The 15,332-nt window shown below is 63.7% G+C and overlaps 1 protein-coding gene across 5 annotated transcripts in view; it reads left to right on the top strand.

Annotated features, from left to right (window-relative positions):
* AGAP3 (ArfGAP with GTPase domain, ankyrin repeat and PH domain 3) overlaps nt 1-15,332 on the top strand; it is a 117,767-nt gene that overhangs the window by 29,358 nt on the left and 73,077 nt on the right. For 3 of the 5 annotated variants that reach the window (XM_038173960.2, XM_027450284.3, XM_072034061.1), the window contains exons 2-3: nt 10,728-10,786; nt 15,227-15,314. In XM_038173960.2, coding sequence (XP_038029888.1) covers nt 10,728-10,786; nt 15,227-15,314 — 147 coding nt within the window. Of the gene's footprint in view, nt 1-1,835; nt 2,762-10,727; nt 10,787-15,226; nt 15,315-15,332 lie in introns of those variants that run through there. The other 2 variants (XM_038173959.2, XM_038173958.2) reach the window with 2 other exon arrangements.

Here is a 15,332-nt window from a genome sequence, read left to right on the forward strand (position 1 = left end):
GTGATCTCCGCAGACAGCCTGTTCTGGTGCTTGGCTCCTGTCAGAAGCCATTCCTCGTAACCGCTGCCTGCGGGACTCCCTGCTCCGAGCTGCGGCGCGGCCGAGCCCCCAGCTCCTGCAGGGCACCAGACGGCGGGGGCGAGGGTCGATCCTGGCAGCCCGTGTGCTCCTGTGACCTTGGCACAGACGGCAGGGCCGTGTCTGGCGGGTTCCCAGGCGCCTTCTGCTCAGCTCCAGGCACCGCTGGCCAGGCAGAAGGGGAGCTGGATGCATCCCATCGTCGTCCGGAGCGCTGGCACGCTGCGGGGACAGGCAGCTGCTGGGTGATCCTCGGTCTAGAGAGCTGCTCCCTCTGGCAGCACGGAGCAGCTGGGAGAATATAGCACAGAATGGGGGTGTTAGTGTCTGAAAGATGCAGAGAAGTAAGGGAAGAAAAGAAGCAAAGGGGAGAAAAGGCCCTGGGACTAAAGGAGGGAGCTGCTGGGTGCAGCTTCGCTTCTGCCCTGCGCTGATGGTGGGCTCGCTCCTGGGGGCTGGGAGAGCCTGGGGGATCACAGTCACAGAACCATCCAGGTTGGAAGAGCCCTCCAAGGTCACACAGTCCAACCTCTAAACTAACACTAAACCATATCCCTAAGCTCTACATCTAAACGTCTTTTAAAGACTTCCAGGGATGGTGACTCCACCACCTCCCTGGGCAGCCCGTTCCAGTGCCTCACAACCCTTTCAGTAAAGAAATTCTTCCTAACATCCAACCTAAAACTCCCCTGGCGCAACTTTAGCTCATTCCCCCTCGTACAGGGGGACGATCACCTCCCTAGCCCTGCTGGTCACACTGCTTCTGATACAAGCCAGGATGCCGTTGGCCTTCTTGGCCACCTGAGCACACTGCTGGCTCATATTCAGCCAACTGTCCACCATCACTCCCAGGTCCTTCTCTGCCTGGCAGCTCTCCAACCACTCATCTCCCAGCCTGTAGCTCTGCTTGGGGTTATTGCGCCCCAGGTGCAGGACCCGGCACTTGGCCTTGTTAAACTTCGTGCAGTTGACCTCAGCCCATCGGTGCAGCCTATCCAGATCCTCCTGCAGAGCCTTCCTACCCTCGAGCAGATCGACACACGCACCTAACTTGGTGTCATCTGCAAACTTACTGAGGGTGCACTGAGGTTCCTCCTCCAGGGGAAGGGGGGCGGGCGGCGGGGCTGCACCCCCGGGAGCACCGGGGGGAGCGGGGGGCAGCCCCGGCCGGCTCTCCCAGGGCAGGCGGCGGCGGTGCGGTACCGGCGGCGGGCCCGAGCCCCGGCACCGGCTCCGGCTCCGGCTCCGGGTCCGGGTCCGGGTCCCCCGCCGCGGGTGGCGAGCACGGAGCGGCTCCGGCCCGGCCCCGCCGCCCGCACCGCGGCGCTGCCGCCCCCTGCCGGCCCCGCGCGGCCACCGGCGGGGGCTCCGGGCTGGGGGGGGGGCGGCAGCGCCTCCGTGCCCGCAGCCGGGGCCCCGGTGGCGGAACAGCGGGGGCTGGGGGGGGTCCGGTCCGACCCCGCTGCGGGTCCGGGGGGCTCGCGGGGAGCTCCCGGGGCCGGGGGGCGGCGGGGCCGGCCCGGGAGGGCTCCGCGGGGCCGGTGCCGGGGCAGTGCCCGCCCGGTGCCCGCTGCCCGGCGGCCCCGGGGAGGGGGCGCGGCGGCGCGGGGCGGCCCCGTTCCCGTCCCCGGCCCCATCCCCGTCCCCGGCCGTGTTCCGGGGCGGGCCCGGCCCCGCCGCCCGCGGCGCTCGGGAGCGCGGCCCGGGCATGCCGGCGCGGCGTGGGAGCCGGCGGGCGGCGGGCGGCGCGGGAGGGGGGTGGGGGGGCGGCCCGGCTGCGCCGCGTGCCCGGGGCCGGGCGGGCGAGAGCGGCGGGGGGCGGCCGGGGGCCATGGGGCAGCCCCGCGGGTGACGATGTCGGAGGGCCGGCACCGCGGCGAGGCGGCCCGGGGCCCCCCGCGGCCGAGCCCCCGCCGCGCCGTCAGCGTCTGCGAGTCGCTGGACCTGCAGGGCGTCCCCGCCGTCCAGGCCGCCCTCGGGGCCGCCCAGCAGCAGCGCCGCCGGCCCAAGAGCTTCTGCGCCGCCGGCAACGGGCTGGGGGCCGGCGCCCCGCTGCCCCCCGCCGCCCCCGGCCGGGCCCGGGCCGGGCTGCTGGACCTGCTGGGGCTGCGCTCGCCCCGCAGGCGGGAGGCGGCGGGGGGCGAGGGGTCGCCGCCGGGCTCGGGGGTCGGGGGCGCGCAGCGGGCGCGCCCCAGCAGCATGACCTTCCTGCCCGCCGGCCGCCCGCAGCACCCCGCCGACGGCCCCGGCTTCCTGCGGGGAGGCTCGCTGTGGGGCAGCCGGCGCTGGAACCTGTTCGGGGGCAGCGGCCGGAGCAGCCCGAGCCCCAGGAAGAACCTCAGCGCCCTGCGCAAGAGCTTCAGCTTCCGCCTGCGGCGGGGCCACGAGCTGCGGCGCTCCGAGTCGGGGGGCCTGCTGCGCCCCGCGCGCCTCCGCACCAAGAGCGAGGGGGACGCCAGCTCCCTGCACACCTGCCCCAGCAAGCGCGACCTGCTGTACCCGGAGCTGGCCCGGGTCGGGGGCGGGCTGCACGCGGACCCCGGGCAGCCGGGGGGACTCTGGAGACTCCTCACGAGCCGCTTCCGAAGGCGAGAGCGCGGCGGCACCGGCGGCGCCTGCCCCAAGGAGCCCCATGGAGGTGCTGACCCCGTCCTGCTGGGCAGTGGCCCACTGCGAGCCCTGGGTAAGTGAGCGCCGGAGCGGCGCTGGCCCGGAGAGAGCAGAGGGTGGCGGTGGCCTGGCCCTGCTGGGGTCCCTGGGCTGTCTCGGTGCTGTGCGGGGTGCGCACTCAGGGAACTGGGCTGCAGCGAGGGAGCGTGGGCGTTCGTGGGGCCGTCTGGTGCCCCAGCGTGCTGGTGCCACTGTCACAAGCGCTGAAGGAGCAGCGGTGGCCAGCTTGGAGGAGATGCTGCAAGGAGTTCCTTCCCTCCTTGCCTAGCCGCATGGGTCCCACGTCCTCCTTGCCGTGTTGGTGTCCCAGCGAGGGCAGGGACAGCTGAGCCTTGTGCGGTGGGGTCAGGGCAGCAGGGGGAACTGAAACTCATGTCCCGCCTGCACGAGGGGGAGAGGGGTCCTGCTCCTGGGCAGGGGCTGAGTGATTTGGGAGGCCGCCAGAGCAGAGGCAAGGAGCAGCATGAGGAGCCGGGGAGCACAGCAGGGGCTCCTCATAGGGATTCCCGTCCTGTGAGCACTGCCCTGGTGCCAGAGTCTGCCTGGGCGCTGACTGCAGGGGTCTTACTGGGGGTGAGCGGGAGCATGGGGCGCTTGATGGGCGCAGGGCAGGCTGCAAAACGCTGTGGTGGCTCCCAGGTAACATGGCAGGGGGGGAGCAGAGAGCAGGACCCCTGTGGGGACTGTGCCTGTGAAGGTCTGGTAGCTGAAGCTGCTGTTGCTTGCTTGGCTACCCGACCCCTGGGCCGTGCTGCGGGGTGTTGTGCTCCGGGTGTGGGGGCTGTGGGGCTGGCAGAGGCTCCATGGGGGCAGCGCTGCCTGCGCCTCCCTGCCCGGCCCTGTCCCTTGTTCCCTGGCACAAGCACGCGGGGCGAGCGGCGCTGCGCGGGGCCGGGAGGTGCTCAGCTCCCGCAGGCTTTTTAAGGCATTGAGCGCTGGGCGAGCAGAGCGGGGGGGCTGGGTTTGGGCCCTGCTGCTCTCCGTGCAGGCAGGGCAGCGCTTCCTGGCGCCCGCGAGCTGCTCTGGGCTTCCATCGCAGGGTTCCCGGGTCCCGGCATCGTGGAAGCAACTCCCCAGCTGTGTGCCAGAGGGGTGGATTTGGGCTGGGGGGCTCCCCGAGGAGCTGCGGGTACCCAGGGCAGCGCCGTGCCCGGGTGCTCCCCAGCAGGGCCGGCCCTGGGGCTGAGCGCAGGAGCAGCTCTGCTGCAGCCTGAGCGTCGCTGCCACACGGGTGCTGGCTGGGGGCTCGAGGAGCTCGTTGCTGCCGGTCCCTTTGTCCTCGGGGCTCACTGTGCCTTCAGGTGAAGGACCGGGAGGAGCGCGGAGGCTCCGGCCGAGTGGCCGGGCCAGCCGTGGGGTGCCGTGGGGTGCCTGGCTGTGCTCCCCTGGGTGCGCTCCTCCTGCAGGGCCCCTGCAGCTGGCAGGGGTGCCCGGGGCCGGGTGCGGTGCTGGGGCTGGGTGGCGGGAGGTTCCCAGGCGAGGGGAGGCTGCGCTCATGGCTGGGGAATGTGGGTGTATCCGGGCAGGGAGGGCCAGGCCCTGCCCGTGCGGCAGGGGGCCTGTTCCTGCTTGCCGGCGGCTTCCAGCAGGAGCTGCGCCAGCAGCCGCCAGCCCGTCTGCTGCATTCCCAGGGGAGCAGCTGAGGTTGCTTGCTGGTGCCCGTGTCCTCGCCCCTCACCTGGCAGGGACAGGTAGGGGCTCCCGTTGGGTCCATCTGCTGGAGAGCCTGGCGGGGCTTTGCCTGGGCACTGGAGAGGGCACGGAGCCCTCTCTGGTGGCAGTCAGCCGGCTGATCCAACACCACTGCTGGCCAGGGCTGAGCATTTCCCCCTGTGGCCTGTGCTGGAGCCTGGGGACAACCTTTCCTTTCCAGGCTGGCCAAGGGGCTGTCGCTCAGTGTGGCAGAGCAGGCGCCACTTGCCGGAGCTGCAGAGCTGACACTTCTGTTTGCTCTGTGCTCAGAGCACCGTTTGTGTCGGTACCTGCCTGGTTTCACCTCGCTCAAGATGCGCTCTGCTGTGTCAGTGAGATGTGAAGGAGCAGCCGTGATGTCTGCAGACTAAAGCTGCTCCTTGTCCTGTTCTACACGTCCCATCTCTCCACGAAGCGCCTTGCTCCACGGGCTCTGGCTCAGGGGCAGCTCTGAGCCTCCAAGCCGGGAGGCTGCAGGCCGGACACGGACAGCCTCAGCGCTGCTCCAGCGTGGCCGTACTGGAGCTCTGTGCCCTGCTCCTGTTTCAGACGTGTGGGCCAGCAGTGTTTGTAACACACGCTCAGCACTTCAAAAACCTCGGTGCTTTATGCTAGCGCTGCCTACCTTAGCCTTAGGAAAGCTGCTAACGCAGTCCCAACATGCCCTCCCGAGGGGGTGCAGCTGCAGTTGCGGTTATCAGCTCTTTGGAGAAGTTGGGTAGATTCGTCCAGGCAGGGATCCAAGCCAACTTCGCTCCCCTGTTCCCAGTACTGGGAGAGTTTTGTTGATAGCAAGCCCAGGTACTGGCCCAGCTCAGTGCTCTGCCGTGGAGGCATTCCCAAAGGCCCGTCGGGCTCCGGGGGATGCTCCCAGTGCCTTCTGCCGGCCTTGCTGAGCCCTCTGGGCTCCGTTGGCTCCCTGCTGATGCAGGGCTCCAGCACAGGGAGGGACGATCAGGGCAAGGCAGAATTTGTTGCCTGAAAGCTGAAGAGCTTTTTGTGGTGTATCAGGATGGAGGCTGGCAGGGGATGTGATTTTCTGTAAATACAGCAAGGACGAAGCCCTTGGAGCTGGGACAAAGTCAGCACAAAGTCCGGCCACTGCGGGCTGACCACAGATAACGGCGGGCGGCTCAGAGGAACGTGTCCAGGTCTCAGCCAGCACAGTTCTGAAGGGGTGCGCTGACACAGGCTTGGGAAGGCTGGGCAGGTTGGGGTTGTTTCCCTGCTCGTGGAGGGATCGTGTAAGGGGTACAGCATCCCTGGCATCTGGGCTCTGCAGTTCAGGGAGTGTTCCTTGCAACCACATTGCCATCTTCCAGAAAGATGATTTGCTTTTAGAAGGTGCCTTAAGGTTTTGAGGTAGCTCCCTCTGCTCCTCTGCTTGGTGTTTGACGGTGCAGAGGACTAACGTGTAGGGTGTTGTGTGAGAGAGGAGTACTGGGAGAAGGGGAAGGTGTTTTTCCATTAATAAGGTGAAGTTTGCATAGCGAGCTGAGCAGATAATGATATGTATCGCCTCTTGTTAGTACCTGCCTGAGCTTAGCGGGGAGAGCTGGTGAGGAGCAAAGATGGCACGATGGGTTTGGAGACTGCCTGGGCCGCTGAGCCCAGCCTGGTGTCCACGCTTCAGAAAAACGGGGAAATCGGGAAAATGCCAAGGAAGGAGTTGTGGGGACACAGAAACACCTCATTCCCAGGGCAGGATCAGAGGATCCCTGGCTGGGAAGCCAGGGTGGGAGCCGATAACCGCACGCTTCTTCTCCAGAGGTACTCAGGAGTCTCTCCCGTCACTGCTGCTAAATATGCAAAGCTCTGCTGAGATAATCCTTGCGAAGAACACGTCCCACACACCATCTCCACACCGGCTAAGCTCTCTGGAGCAGCAGCCGTGTGTGTGGAGGCCCTCGGCCTGCAGAGCTCCCTCTCCCCGCCGGCATCGCCAGGCTCGAGGCTTTATCGAGCCCGGCCGGGAGGGGTGGCTCTGCCCAGGCTTGTAGCGCTCTGCTGCCCTTTTATCTGCCTGTGTGGGCAGGTGGGTACTTTGGAGCTTGGTTTGTGTGGGCACTTCTGTGTTTGTTCGGCCTCTGACCTGCTTTCGAAGCTGGTTTTAATGTCCAGGGTTTCAGTGTCCGAGTTCGTTCCCCAGCGGCTTGGATAATGAGGCGGTTAATTATTAGTTGCTGTGTGCGGAGACCCAGCTGTGTCTGGCACTCGCTGTCCTGAAGCACGAGGCAGGTGAACCTGCTGCACTTCGTGCTGCGAAGAGCTCAGTGCAAACAGCCCGGGCCCCTTCTGCGCCCAGCTTTGCAGTGGGTGTGAGCAGCCAGGGCTCAGCGCTGGCTGTGCTCCCACCAGGTGCTCGGTGCAGGCTGGTGGTGCCGCCGCGAGCACCCTCTGTGCTGGAGGGTTCAGCTCCTCCTTCCTAGCGTGTGATGCTCTTGTGGCCCCCAGCAGCGTCCTTCAGCCTCCTGGAGCAGAGATGCCTGTGCCGGGAGACCTCCCCGAGAGGAGGCTGTGGGCCCAAATCACCTTTTCCAGGAGGGGTTGGGTCGGTCGCCTCTCTGGTGTGCCTCAGACCAAGGCCACCGTTTGGCTGTGCGAGGGCACTCAGCATCCAAGTGATGCCGTGAGGCCACCGCTGCTGCTCGTGAGCTCAGGTGCGCCTGGGGAAGGCATCCAGCCACGGGGCTGGCGGTCTGGGCTCTGCTCTATTATTAAATAACAAAGGAGAGGGAGGAAGAGTGGCTGGGTGTGTTTTAATGTGAAATCCTAAACAATACAGGTAGTCCGGCAGTGCAGCTAATCCAGTGAATCACCGCTCCCGTGTCTACACGAGCCCAGCGATGAGGGTGAGGACGGTTCACGAGGGCGTTCGCCCGGCTGGAGACAATCCGTGCGGAACGGGCTCGTGCCAAGGCGCTGGCACCGCGGGGAGGTGCTGACAGGGAACTGCCCGCCTGGCTTTTGGGTGGTGGCTGTTGGGCAGACCAGGTCATGATGTCTGCTGGCTTTGTGTGTGCTTCCCTGTGGTCGCTGCCTCTCCCCCGGAGGAGGCTGCGGTCACTTCTTGCAGCAGGGATGGTGCCCGGGTGGCCGGCATCGCGCCCTGCCCCGCTCACTGCGGGATGCTTGCGGGGGGAACGGTGTCACCAGCAGGGACACCCCGCACCCCGCTGGATCTCCTTGCGTTAATGTGAACGTGTAACTGACGGGGACAGCGTGCGGTGGTGCAGAGCTCGGGCAGGTGAGAGGCAGGGAGCCTCCACGTGCTGCGGCTCAGCAGTGAGCAAGGAGCGCTCGGGGTGGCTGGAGCTGAGATCAGCGAGCTGTGTCAGCTCTTCTCATCAGGTTCCCTGGCCCGTGGCTGTTGTGGGTAGTTGAGAAACTGCTCTGGAGGTGCCTTTCTGACAGCTTCACGGATTTCATCCGCCCCTCCCGCGCACCGCGGCTGCTTTCACTTGCAGTGAGGAGGAGCAGGTGGATGGGCAGAGCAGCGCACGGTAACGCAGCCAGCAGGGCAGCTCCCCACAGCCGGGCACGGGGGCTGCCTGTCCCGGGGGGCCGTGGGGTGCGGGGTGACGTGGCTGCAGCTCCTGCTTGGGGCAGGACTACAGGGTGAGCCGTGGGGATGTCAGCACGTCGTGCCGGGCCGCGTGTGTCGGTGTGCAGGGAGAGGTGACCGGTGCGTGTGGGGAGCAGAACCGTGGGGTGTGAGGGTGGCTGGGTGGTGGGTTTGTAAGGCTGAGCTGGGGCACACACCGTGGCTGGCAGCGCAGAATTGGGTTGTGATCATGGTCCTTGGGGTTCTGGGCGAGCAAGTGGTCTTGAGGACCTTGTCTCATGGCGATTCTTCAGGTGCTGCAGGAACTGGGGCAGGAGGAGCTGTAGTGCTGTGGGTGCTGGTCGATGCAGACAAAGGCATTTGCTTTTCCTCTTCTAGAGGGCCAGAGCCAAGCTTCTGCCTGTGGTCTGTGAGGAGTACTGGAAGTGTGTGTGTGAGAACATTGCTCTGCTAACTAAGCCGTTTGGGGAACCTGACACTGACGCCTCCTGGTTATGAGAGTTTCAGCTTTCAGGGCATGGTTTATAAAGCCCCCAAACTCTGCTTGAAGGGCACGCGAGGCCCAAACTGAAGAACAACCAGGCCGGGACGCCCAGCCTCCTCACATCACGTCCCCGCTGTGTCCAGGCACTGCCGTGCTTCGTCACCAGTCCCGGTGGCACCAGACCCCTCCGGCACGGCAGAGGGTGGGCAGGCTGCGACCCTGCCACGCAGAAAAGTCAGCAGTGAAAGCGGGGGCGGCGATGAGCAGGGTGGCTGGAGGAGCTCGTTTGCTCTCTGCTACGAGGGCAGGGCAGATCAGTGGAGTCAAGCCCAAAACAAACAAGAAATCAGGTTTTCAAGGAATGAGTATTTACCCTCCTGAAACTGCTTGCTGAAGAGCGATACGGAAGTGAGATCTGATGTGGTTTTAAAAGGGAACAGAAGAAGTGCACTGCACAGCCACACCAAGGCTCGGGGGAGGCCTGAGCTGCAGAGAGCGGGGCTGGGGGCAGCGGAGGGGGGCACCGTGTGCCCTCCCCGTGCCACTGCCTGCGGCCAGAGGGGTGGCACGGGAAGGGCCTGGCCCTGCATAGCTCGGCATCGACCTGTGCTGCAGCAGGCGGGCAGCGAGGTGCTGGCACCCAGGGAGCAGGTCTGGGCAGAGCTGGGGTGCTGGGGGCACGGCTGGCACCGGGCAGCACCGGGGGCCTGGGCTGCAGACACTGCCCGTGGGGGCAGCCGGGGGCAGGCGGGGAGCACAGGTCGAACGTTGGCACCTTGGGTTAAGTGTGCTAATGGTGTTTGTTAATTGAACGCATTTATGGCTCGATATGGCTAACTTGGCGCTGCGTCACAGTTTGTTTCTGTTGGGACTTACTCAGAGGCCTTCACAGCAAGTTAAAAATCTGTTGTCAATGAACTCCGGAACCTTGTTTGAAAAAAGGCACGTTAGAAGAGGTAGCAAGGAGGCAACCAGCAGAAATTCACCCATTTGCTCTCTCCTGAGCATCCAGGAACAGGAAGAGGCAGAACCGCCTGCCCTCTCCACGTCTCTCTGCCTCTCTCTGTTTTAAAGCCAAGTCAACAAGTGTGCTTTACTTATGCTCCATTCAAAATCCCTGGAAAATCATGCCTGATTTTTGCCAGTTTTTCACAGTTGAAGGAAATGTGACGCGTCGTGAAGCAGTGCAAGCGTGCTGCCTTTGTCTGGTCTGGAGGGAGGGGATGCCAGTGAAGAAGCAAGTAGTAATGCTGCTTTAACCACCGTGGTTAACCAACAAAGGAACCAAGCAGAGCAAAAGTTACGGGAGGAGGTGATGCCTTTTTTTAGACAATAATGTGTTTGGAAATCCAGGTGTGTTTTCTGTTGCCTTTTTGAAAGGGCTCCAGAACCTGTCATTTTCCTTTCTCTTTAATAGTTTCTTTTATAAAGGTTTTACTCCTGCCTTAAAACTTTCCCTGTAACAGAAAGAAAGAACAGGTGGGCAGGAGAGACCGCAAAGAAACATCTCCTCTTACGAACCGTCAGGATGGTGATGAGCAGCCTTGTGTTCATCACGAACACTGCGGGCACAGCGGGCAGGGCCCCGTGGCCCCGGAGCAGCTCTCGGCTGTGCGTCCCCGCTGTCCTGGGCCGGCCGGAGCATCTGTCCCAGATCGGATATCCTGGAGAGGAGAAGGGGCTCAAGGAGGGTGCTCCCTGTGCCACTCAGAGCCGTTCCCAGTTGTTACAGCCTTCTTAACCCTATTGCAGCGTTCTGCACATTACAGAAGGTGCACACCACGAGTTGTGTTCGCTTTCAGTCAAGCACGTGCGTTATGACGTGCCTCCAGCTGGGTATCTGCACAGCACGCAGGTACTGCAGTGAGCGCAGTGCTCGGGGCACCCCGCTGGGTGCCGTGTCCCCACAGGGGCTGCTCCCTGCAGCTCCCCTCACCCTGCATGCTCAGGAGGGGTGCGGGAAGGTTTCCTGTGCTCCTGCAGGGAGGAAGGAGCTGCCCCCTGCACCGTGAGCTCCGTGCTGCCTCCTGCCCCGGGCTGCCCGCTCCTTCTGCCCTGGGCTCCGGCTCCAGGGCCAGGCACAGGCGGTGCTGGGCTCTGCTGCTGCTGGAGCGGGTGGGAGGGCTGAGCCACAGAGCTGGTCGTGAGCAGGGTGAGCGTGGCGGAAGGAAGGGGCTGGGAGGGATCCCGAGGGAGACTGGTGACCCATCGTGATGATTTCTCCTCTCTGTTCTGCAGATTCGTTTGTGAACAGCCAGGAATGGACCCTGAGTCGCTCGGTGCCTGAGCTGAAGGTGGTGAGTACTCACAACCCCTGGTTCTCTGATGCTTCTCCAAATCCCCAGGAAAAGCCCACGTTTTCCTGTGGCTGAGTGAGTTTGCGTGGGGGTTTCAGCCTCACAGAGAGGAGGAGAGAGGAGCCGGGGCTCCCGCTGCGCTGCGGGGAGGTGAGGGTCTCTCACTCGGTCACACTGGTGCAGGAGGGGTTGGTGGCCTGGGGGAGCACTCGGACGTGGAGGTCCAAAGGCGATATTTGAGCACCTCGCCCTTCCTGCTGGCCACTACAGAGCCACAGCTCCCATCTGTCCTGGAGCACCAAGATATCCCAAGCATTTCACGTGTGCCTGGCCCTTGTTAGGCACCTCGGCAGCCTGCTCCAGCGCTCTCTTCTTGCCCTCCCTGCAGCAGCCTTTACCTCCTTTTGAAGCCTGTTGGGCATGTCTCCCTTGAGCCCTTTCAAGATTAATTTTTTCAATCTTAATCTGAAAAACAAGAAGCGTTTTTGCAAAACATAGAAGCAGCGTGCTGCCACGGTTGTTCTTACCTGCAGTTAAGTATGAATTGAAATGAACTTTGAATATTCACTTGTGAGTTCGGCTTGTGGAGTGAGCGTCTGTTCAGAACTATTCCGTGCATTGCTTTCTGACACAGTGACAGTGTGCAGGCTGCAAAGCAGGGCTGCAAGCTAAACAAACCCACAGCCTTCAGCTCGTCCTGAATCTACACAAACCTTTTCCCGTGTTTTCCATGTCCTCTGGGAATCTCTGCTCCTCTGGAGTTTGATCTGGCTGATGCGGTTCTTCCTGAGACCTGGAGCCTCTCAGAGGGCTGGTCCATGAGGTGCGGGGCTGTGCCCTTCCTGCTGTGTCCCTGGGGCTCTGCTGCAGCAGCTGCCTGCCGGGGGTCTGTAGGATTTCTGGCTCTGCCTGAGGGCAGGAAGCCTTCTAACCACAGAGCTGCTCCTGCTGCCGTCTGGGCAGTCGGTGTGGGGCGTCCTCGGGCAGCACACGGGGACAGGGAAGGCTCAGCAAGGTCCAGAGCTCCTGGGTGGGTGCCAAAGGGACGAGCTCAGCGCCGTGCTGCTCCGTGGTAAATCAGCCCTGCTGTGCCTCTCTGCCCCAGCTCTCTGGGCTTTTGCTTCTGTCTCATCCACCCCAGTGGTGTGGCTGTCCTCATCAGCCTCAGGTCCAGCTCTTCTCTCCAGGTCTCTGCAGGGAGATGGGTCTTGGAGTGAGCGCCCTGAGCTGTCGCAAACTTGTATGACCGTGCTCCACACGTTGCCGTCCTGCAGTCCATACAGGCATTGCTAAATGTCCAAAACTTTGCAAGAAACTTTCCCTGGCTTTGCTGCCTCCTGGTTCTGTCAGTGGAAGATCCCAGTCTCGCCAGGGGCTTCCCTTTTACAGCACACGATGCTTCTGCTGCAGCCTGCGTCCCTCTCCACCACGGGCACAAACAATTCCTCCACCTCTCCTGCACGAGTTGTCTTGCCATCGACGTCCTTGGTCCTGTTCCCGTTTGCACCACAGGTGGTCACTGTACTTTATCCAGAGGTTTTCAGGAGCTCGCTGTACTTGAGCTGGGCCCCGCAGTTCTTCCTGCAGCCCCCTCTGCCCGTGGCGTGGTGCAGGCGGTCCCGCAGGCAGGGTGCAGAGCGCTGCTGGCCGGGCTCCCGCGCGGCACCGGCCACTCGCTGGCTGTGCAGGCCGGGTGTGTGCCTGATTCCTCCGGCATGCCTTGATCAGGAGGTTTCCATGGGTCCTGAACACCCCATTTTACTTCGTCTTGCTGCCTCTGACGGGTTGTTCTCACCTGTAACTCAGCTGAGCCTGAGGAGAGGCAAAGCAGAAGTTCATTTCAGCAGGACAGGTCAGGATTTCGCATTGCACTTTGTTGGCTTCCAACCAGCCTCCGTACAAGTTCTGGAGAACTAAATCCTGTTCAGGTGTCCAATTTCTGGTGGTGTGTGGCACCCGGCAGTCAGGGAGCCTTGGGGGTCCCTCTGTTTCCCAAGGGTTGCCCCCAGGCTGATGCAGCAGCCGGCCTGGGCTGTGCTGCGCCCCCTGAGCCGTGCTGTCCTCCCGTCTGTGCCTCCTGCCCCGGCAGCTCCCGCTGCCACTGAAGGGCACGCGGGTGGGCAGGGGTCTGCAGGCAGAGGGCCATGGCCTCTGTTCACAGCAGCGTTCATGAAACCTGCCCGCTTCCAGGGGTCATTTGGCTTCAGGAGCACGTTACCTGCGGTTAGTTCCATACACCCCGGTCAGTCTGTGTGATCTTCAGCTCCTCTTGTGGGTGACAGCACCGGTGGCACTGCGGTCAGCCCAGGCACACCCTGGGAGCGTTCCTCTGCCTGCTGGCCCCGTGTGGCCATCGGGCTGTGTGTCTGCATGGCCAGGCGGGGGGCTGCCCCCGAGCACCCCCTGTGCTGTGCGCCCCGCTGGGCCCGGCCGTCCCCGCAGGAGCCGCGGTGCCACGGGCAGCTCCCGCCTGCCGGGCTGCCTGCTGCAAAGCTGGGAAACCTGCCTGGCCGTGACTCACACCTCCAGCTCGGCTGCTCGCCTGGAAAAGGCACGCCGTACACCTCTCAGGGTGGCAAGGCAGCTCTCGTGTTCCCAGCCCCTCCTCTCTCCTCGCCCTCCCGCTTCTGGAGGCAGCTGCGTGTGGTGCACGGCGCTGGGCACGGCCTCGGGCTGCTGGGAGGTTTCCAGGGAAATTTGGGTGTCCTGGGCTGTCAGAGCGCTGTGTGCTGACAGCATGGAGCCTGCAGCCGGGTACGTCCTGCTCCAGGAGCCACCGGGCTGCTCCCCAGGGCAGGCGGCCGCCCTGCAGCCATCAGGGCTCTTTGGGGAGGCTCAGGGACAGCTTTGGCACTGCCGTGCCTCCTGCCCGTTTTTGATACCCAGGCATGACCTGCAGCCGAGTGACGGGATTTAGGATTTTAATTTTGTGTCATGCGTATGGGTGCTTGCTGCTTTCCGGCAGACTGTTAGCTTCTCAGTGCTGTGTACCTGCTTAAAATATTCATAGAATCATGGGATGGGTTGGGTTGGAAGGGACCTTAGAGCTCACCTAATTCCAGCCCCCTGCCATGGGCAGGGACACCTCCCACTGGATCAGGCTGCTCAAAGCCCCATCCAGCCTGGCCTTCAGCACTTCCAGCAATGGGGCACCCACAGCTTCTCTGGGCAAGCTGTTCCAGTGCCTCAGCACCCTCACAGTAAAGAATTTATTCATCATAAAGGCTCTGTGTGTCCACCTGGGCCTTCCTGCGCCCCTGCAGAGACCCTTGTATTTCCAGCCAACGTGGATACCTTCCGTGTGCTCAGGGAATCTCATGGTCTGGTCCGATTGCAGGTGTAAGGAGGGCGAAAGGTCAGTTGTGTGCTTCATAGGCCTGGGGGCAGCATCCCAGGTGCTTTAGTGTCACCCTCTGCTTGCTGTGAAGCAGCTCTGGGTGTGTAGGGGCTGTTAGGTTTTCTGGAAGCACAGCATCCCTGTTGGGGCATCTTCATGGGGACATCTGTGGTGGTTCCATCTGGTACGTGCAGACGTGCTCAGATGGCAGGGTTGGAGTTCTGGACACGCACCCCAGGGAGCTCTTTGTGGGAGTGTGGCTTGGGCACAGGGAGCGCAGTGCCTGCAGCAGGGGCTGTTTGTGAGCAGCCCCATGGTGAAGTCAGGCTGCCAAAGGTAAGGTGGGTGCTTTGGGGAGCTGCATGGAAGAGGAGCAGGAGCCTCCTTTGCCCCGGTGGGGTGAGCCGTGGCCCTGGCTTCCCGGCTGGCTGCACAGTAAGCGTTTTGCAGGTGCCTGCCTGCCTCCCTCACCTGCAAGGCTTTTGGTGCACAGCCCCGTGTAAGGAGCGAGCTAGGAGCAGCTCGTCCAGCGCCTGGCCAAGAGCCTCTCCGCGGGCCTGGGGCGCTGGCAGCAGGCAGAGAGCAGCGTGCTACGTGTGGCTGTGCTGCTGAGGAGAGAGGGGTGCGGGTGGGATGCTCCGTGGGGTGCAGGAGCCGCTGTGTGAGCTGCACTGTGCCCTGATGTGCACGGTGCTCTGGGGTGTACACTGAGCAGCCTGGGCTGCGTTGCTTGCAGGGGTGGCAGGGGTGGTCAGAGCCGCAGCGAGGAGGCAGCGCCGTGCCTTGCTGCTGTGGGGGCAGCGGCTGTGCCAGGCGCTCCCCGTGCCCTGTGCCAGGCCTTGACAAGAGCCACAAGCGAGCGTGGGGCGCGTGGGCTGGGGGGAGAGCTCTGCTCCTGGTGAGCCGGCTGCCACTCGGGGCCACTCTGCCACTGGGGCTGTGCTGGCAGGGCTGTGCCTGCCCCAGGTGGGACCGGTGGCCCTGCCACCCTCGGTCAGTGACAGCGGGGGTGTCCCTGACGCTGTCACCCCGCGGGGAATGGCCGGGCTGACCCGCGAGCAGGAGGCGAGTGGGCGGTGGGGTGACGCGTGCCTTTCTTCCAGGGCATCGTGGGGAACCTGTCCAGCGGCAAGTCCGCCCTCGTGCACCGCTACCTGACCGGCACCTACGTGCAGGAGGAGTCTCCAGAGGGTAAGGTCTGGTTTCGGG

Source organism: Anas platyrhynchos, chromosome 2, assembly GCF_047663525.1.
Source record: "Anas platyrhynchos isolate ZD024472 breed Pekin duck chromosome 2, IASCAAS_PekinDuck_T2T, whole genome shotgun sequence".
NCBI lineage: Eukaryota > Metazoa > Chordata > Aves > Anseriformes > Anatidae > Anas > Anas platyrhynchos.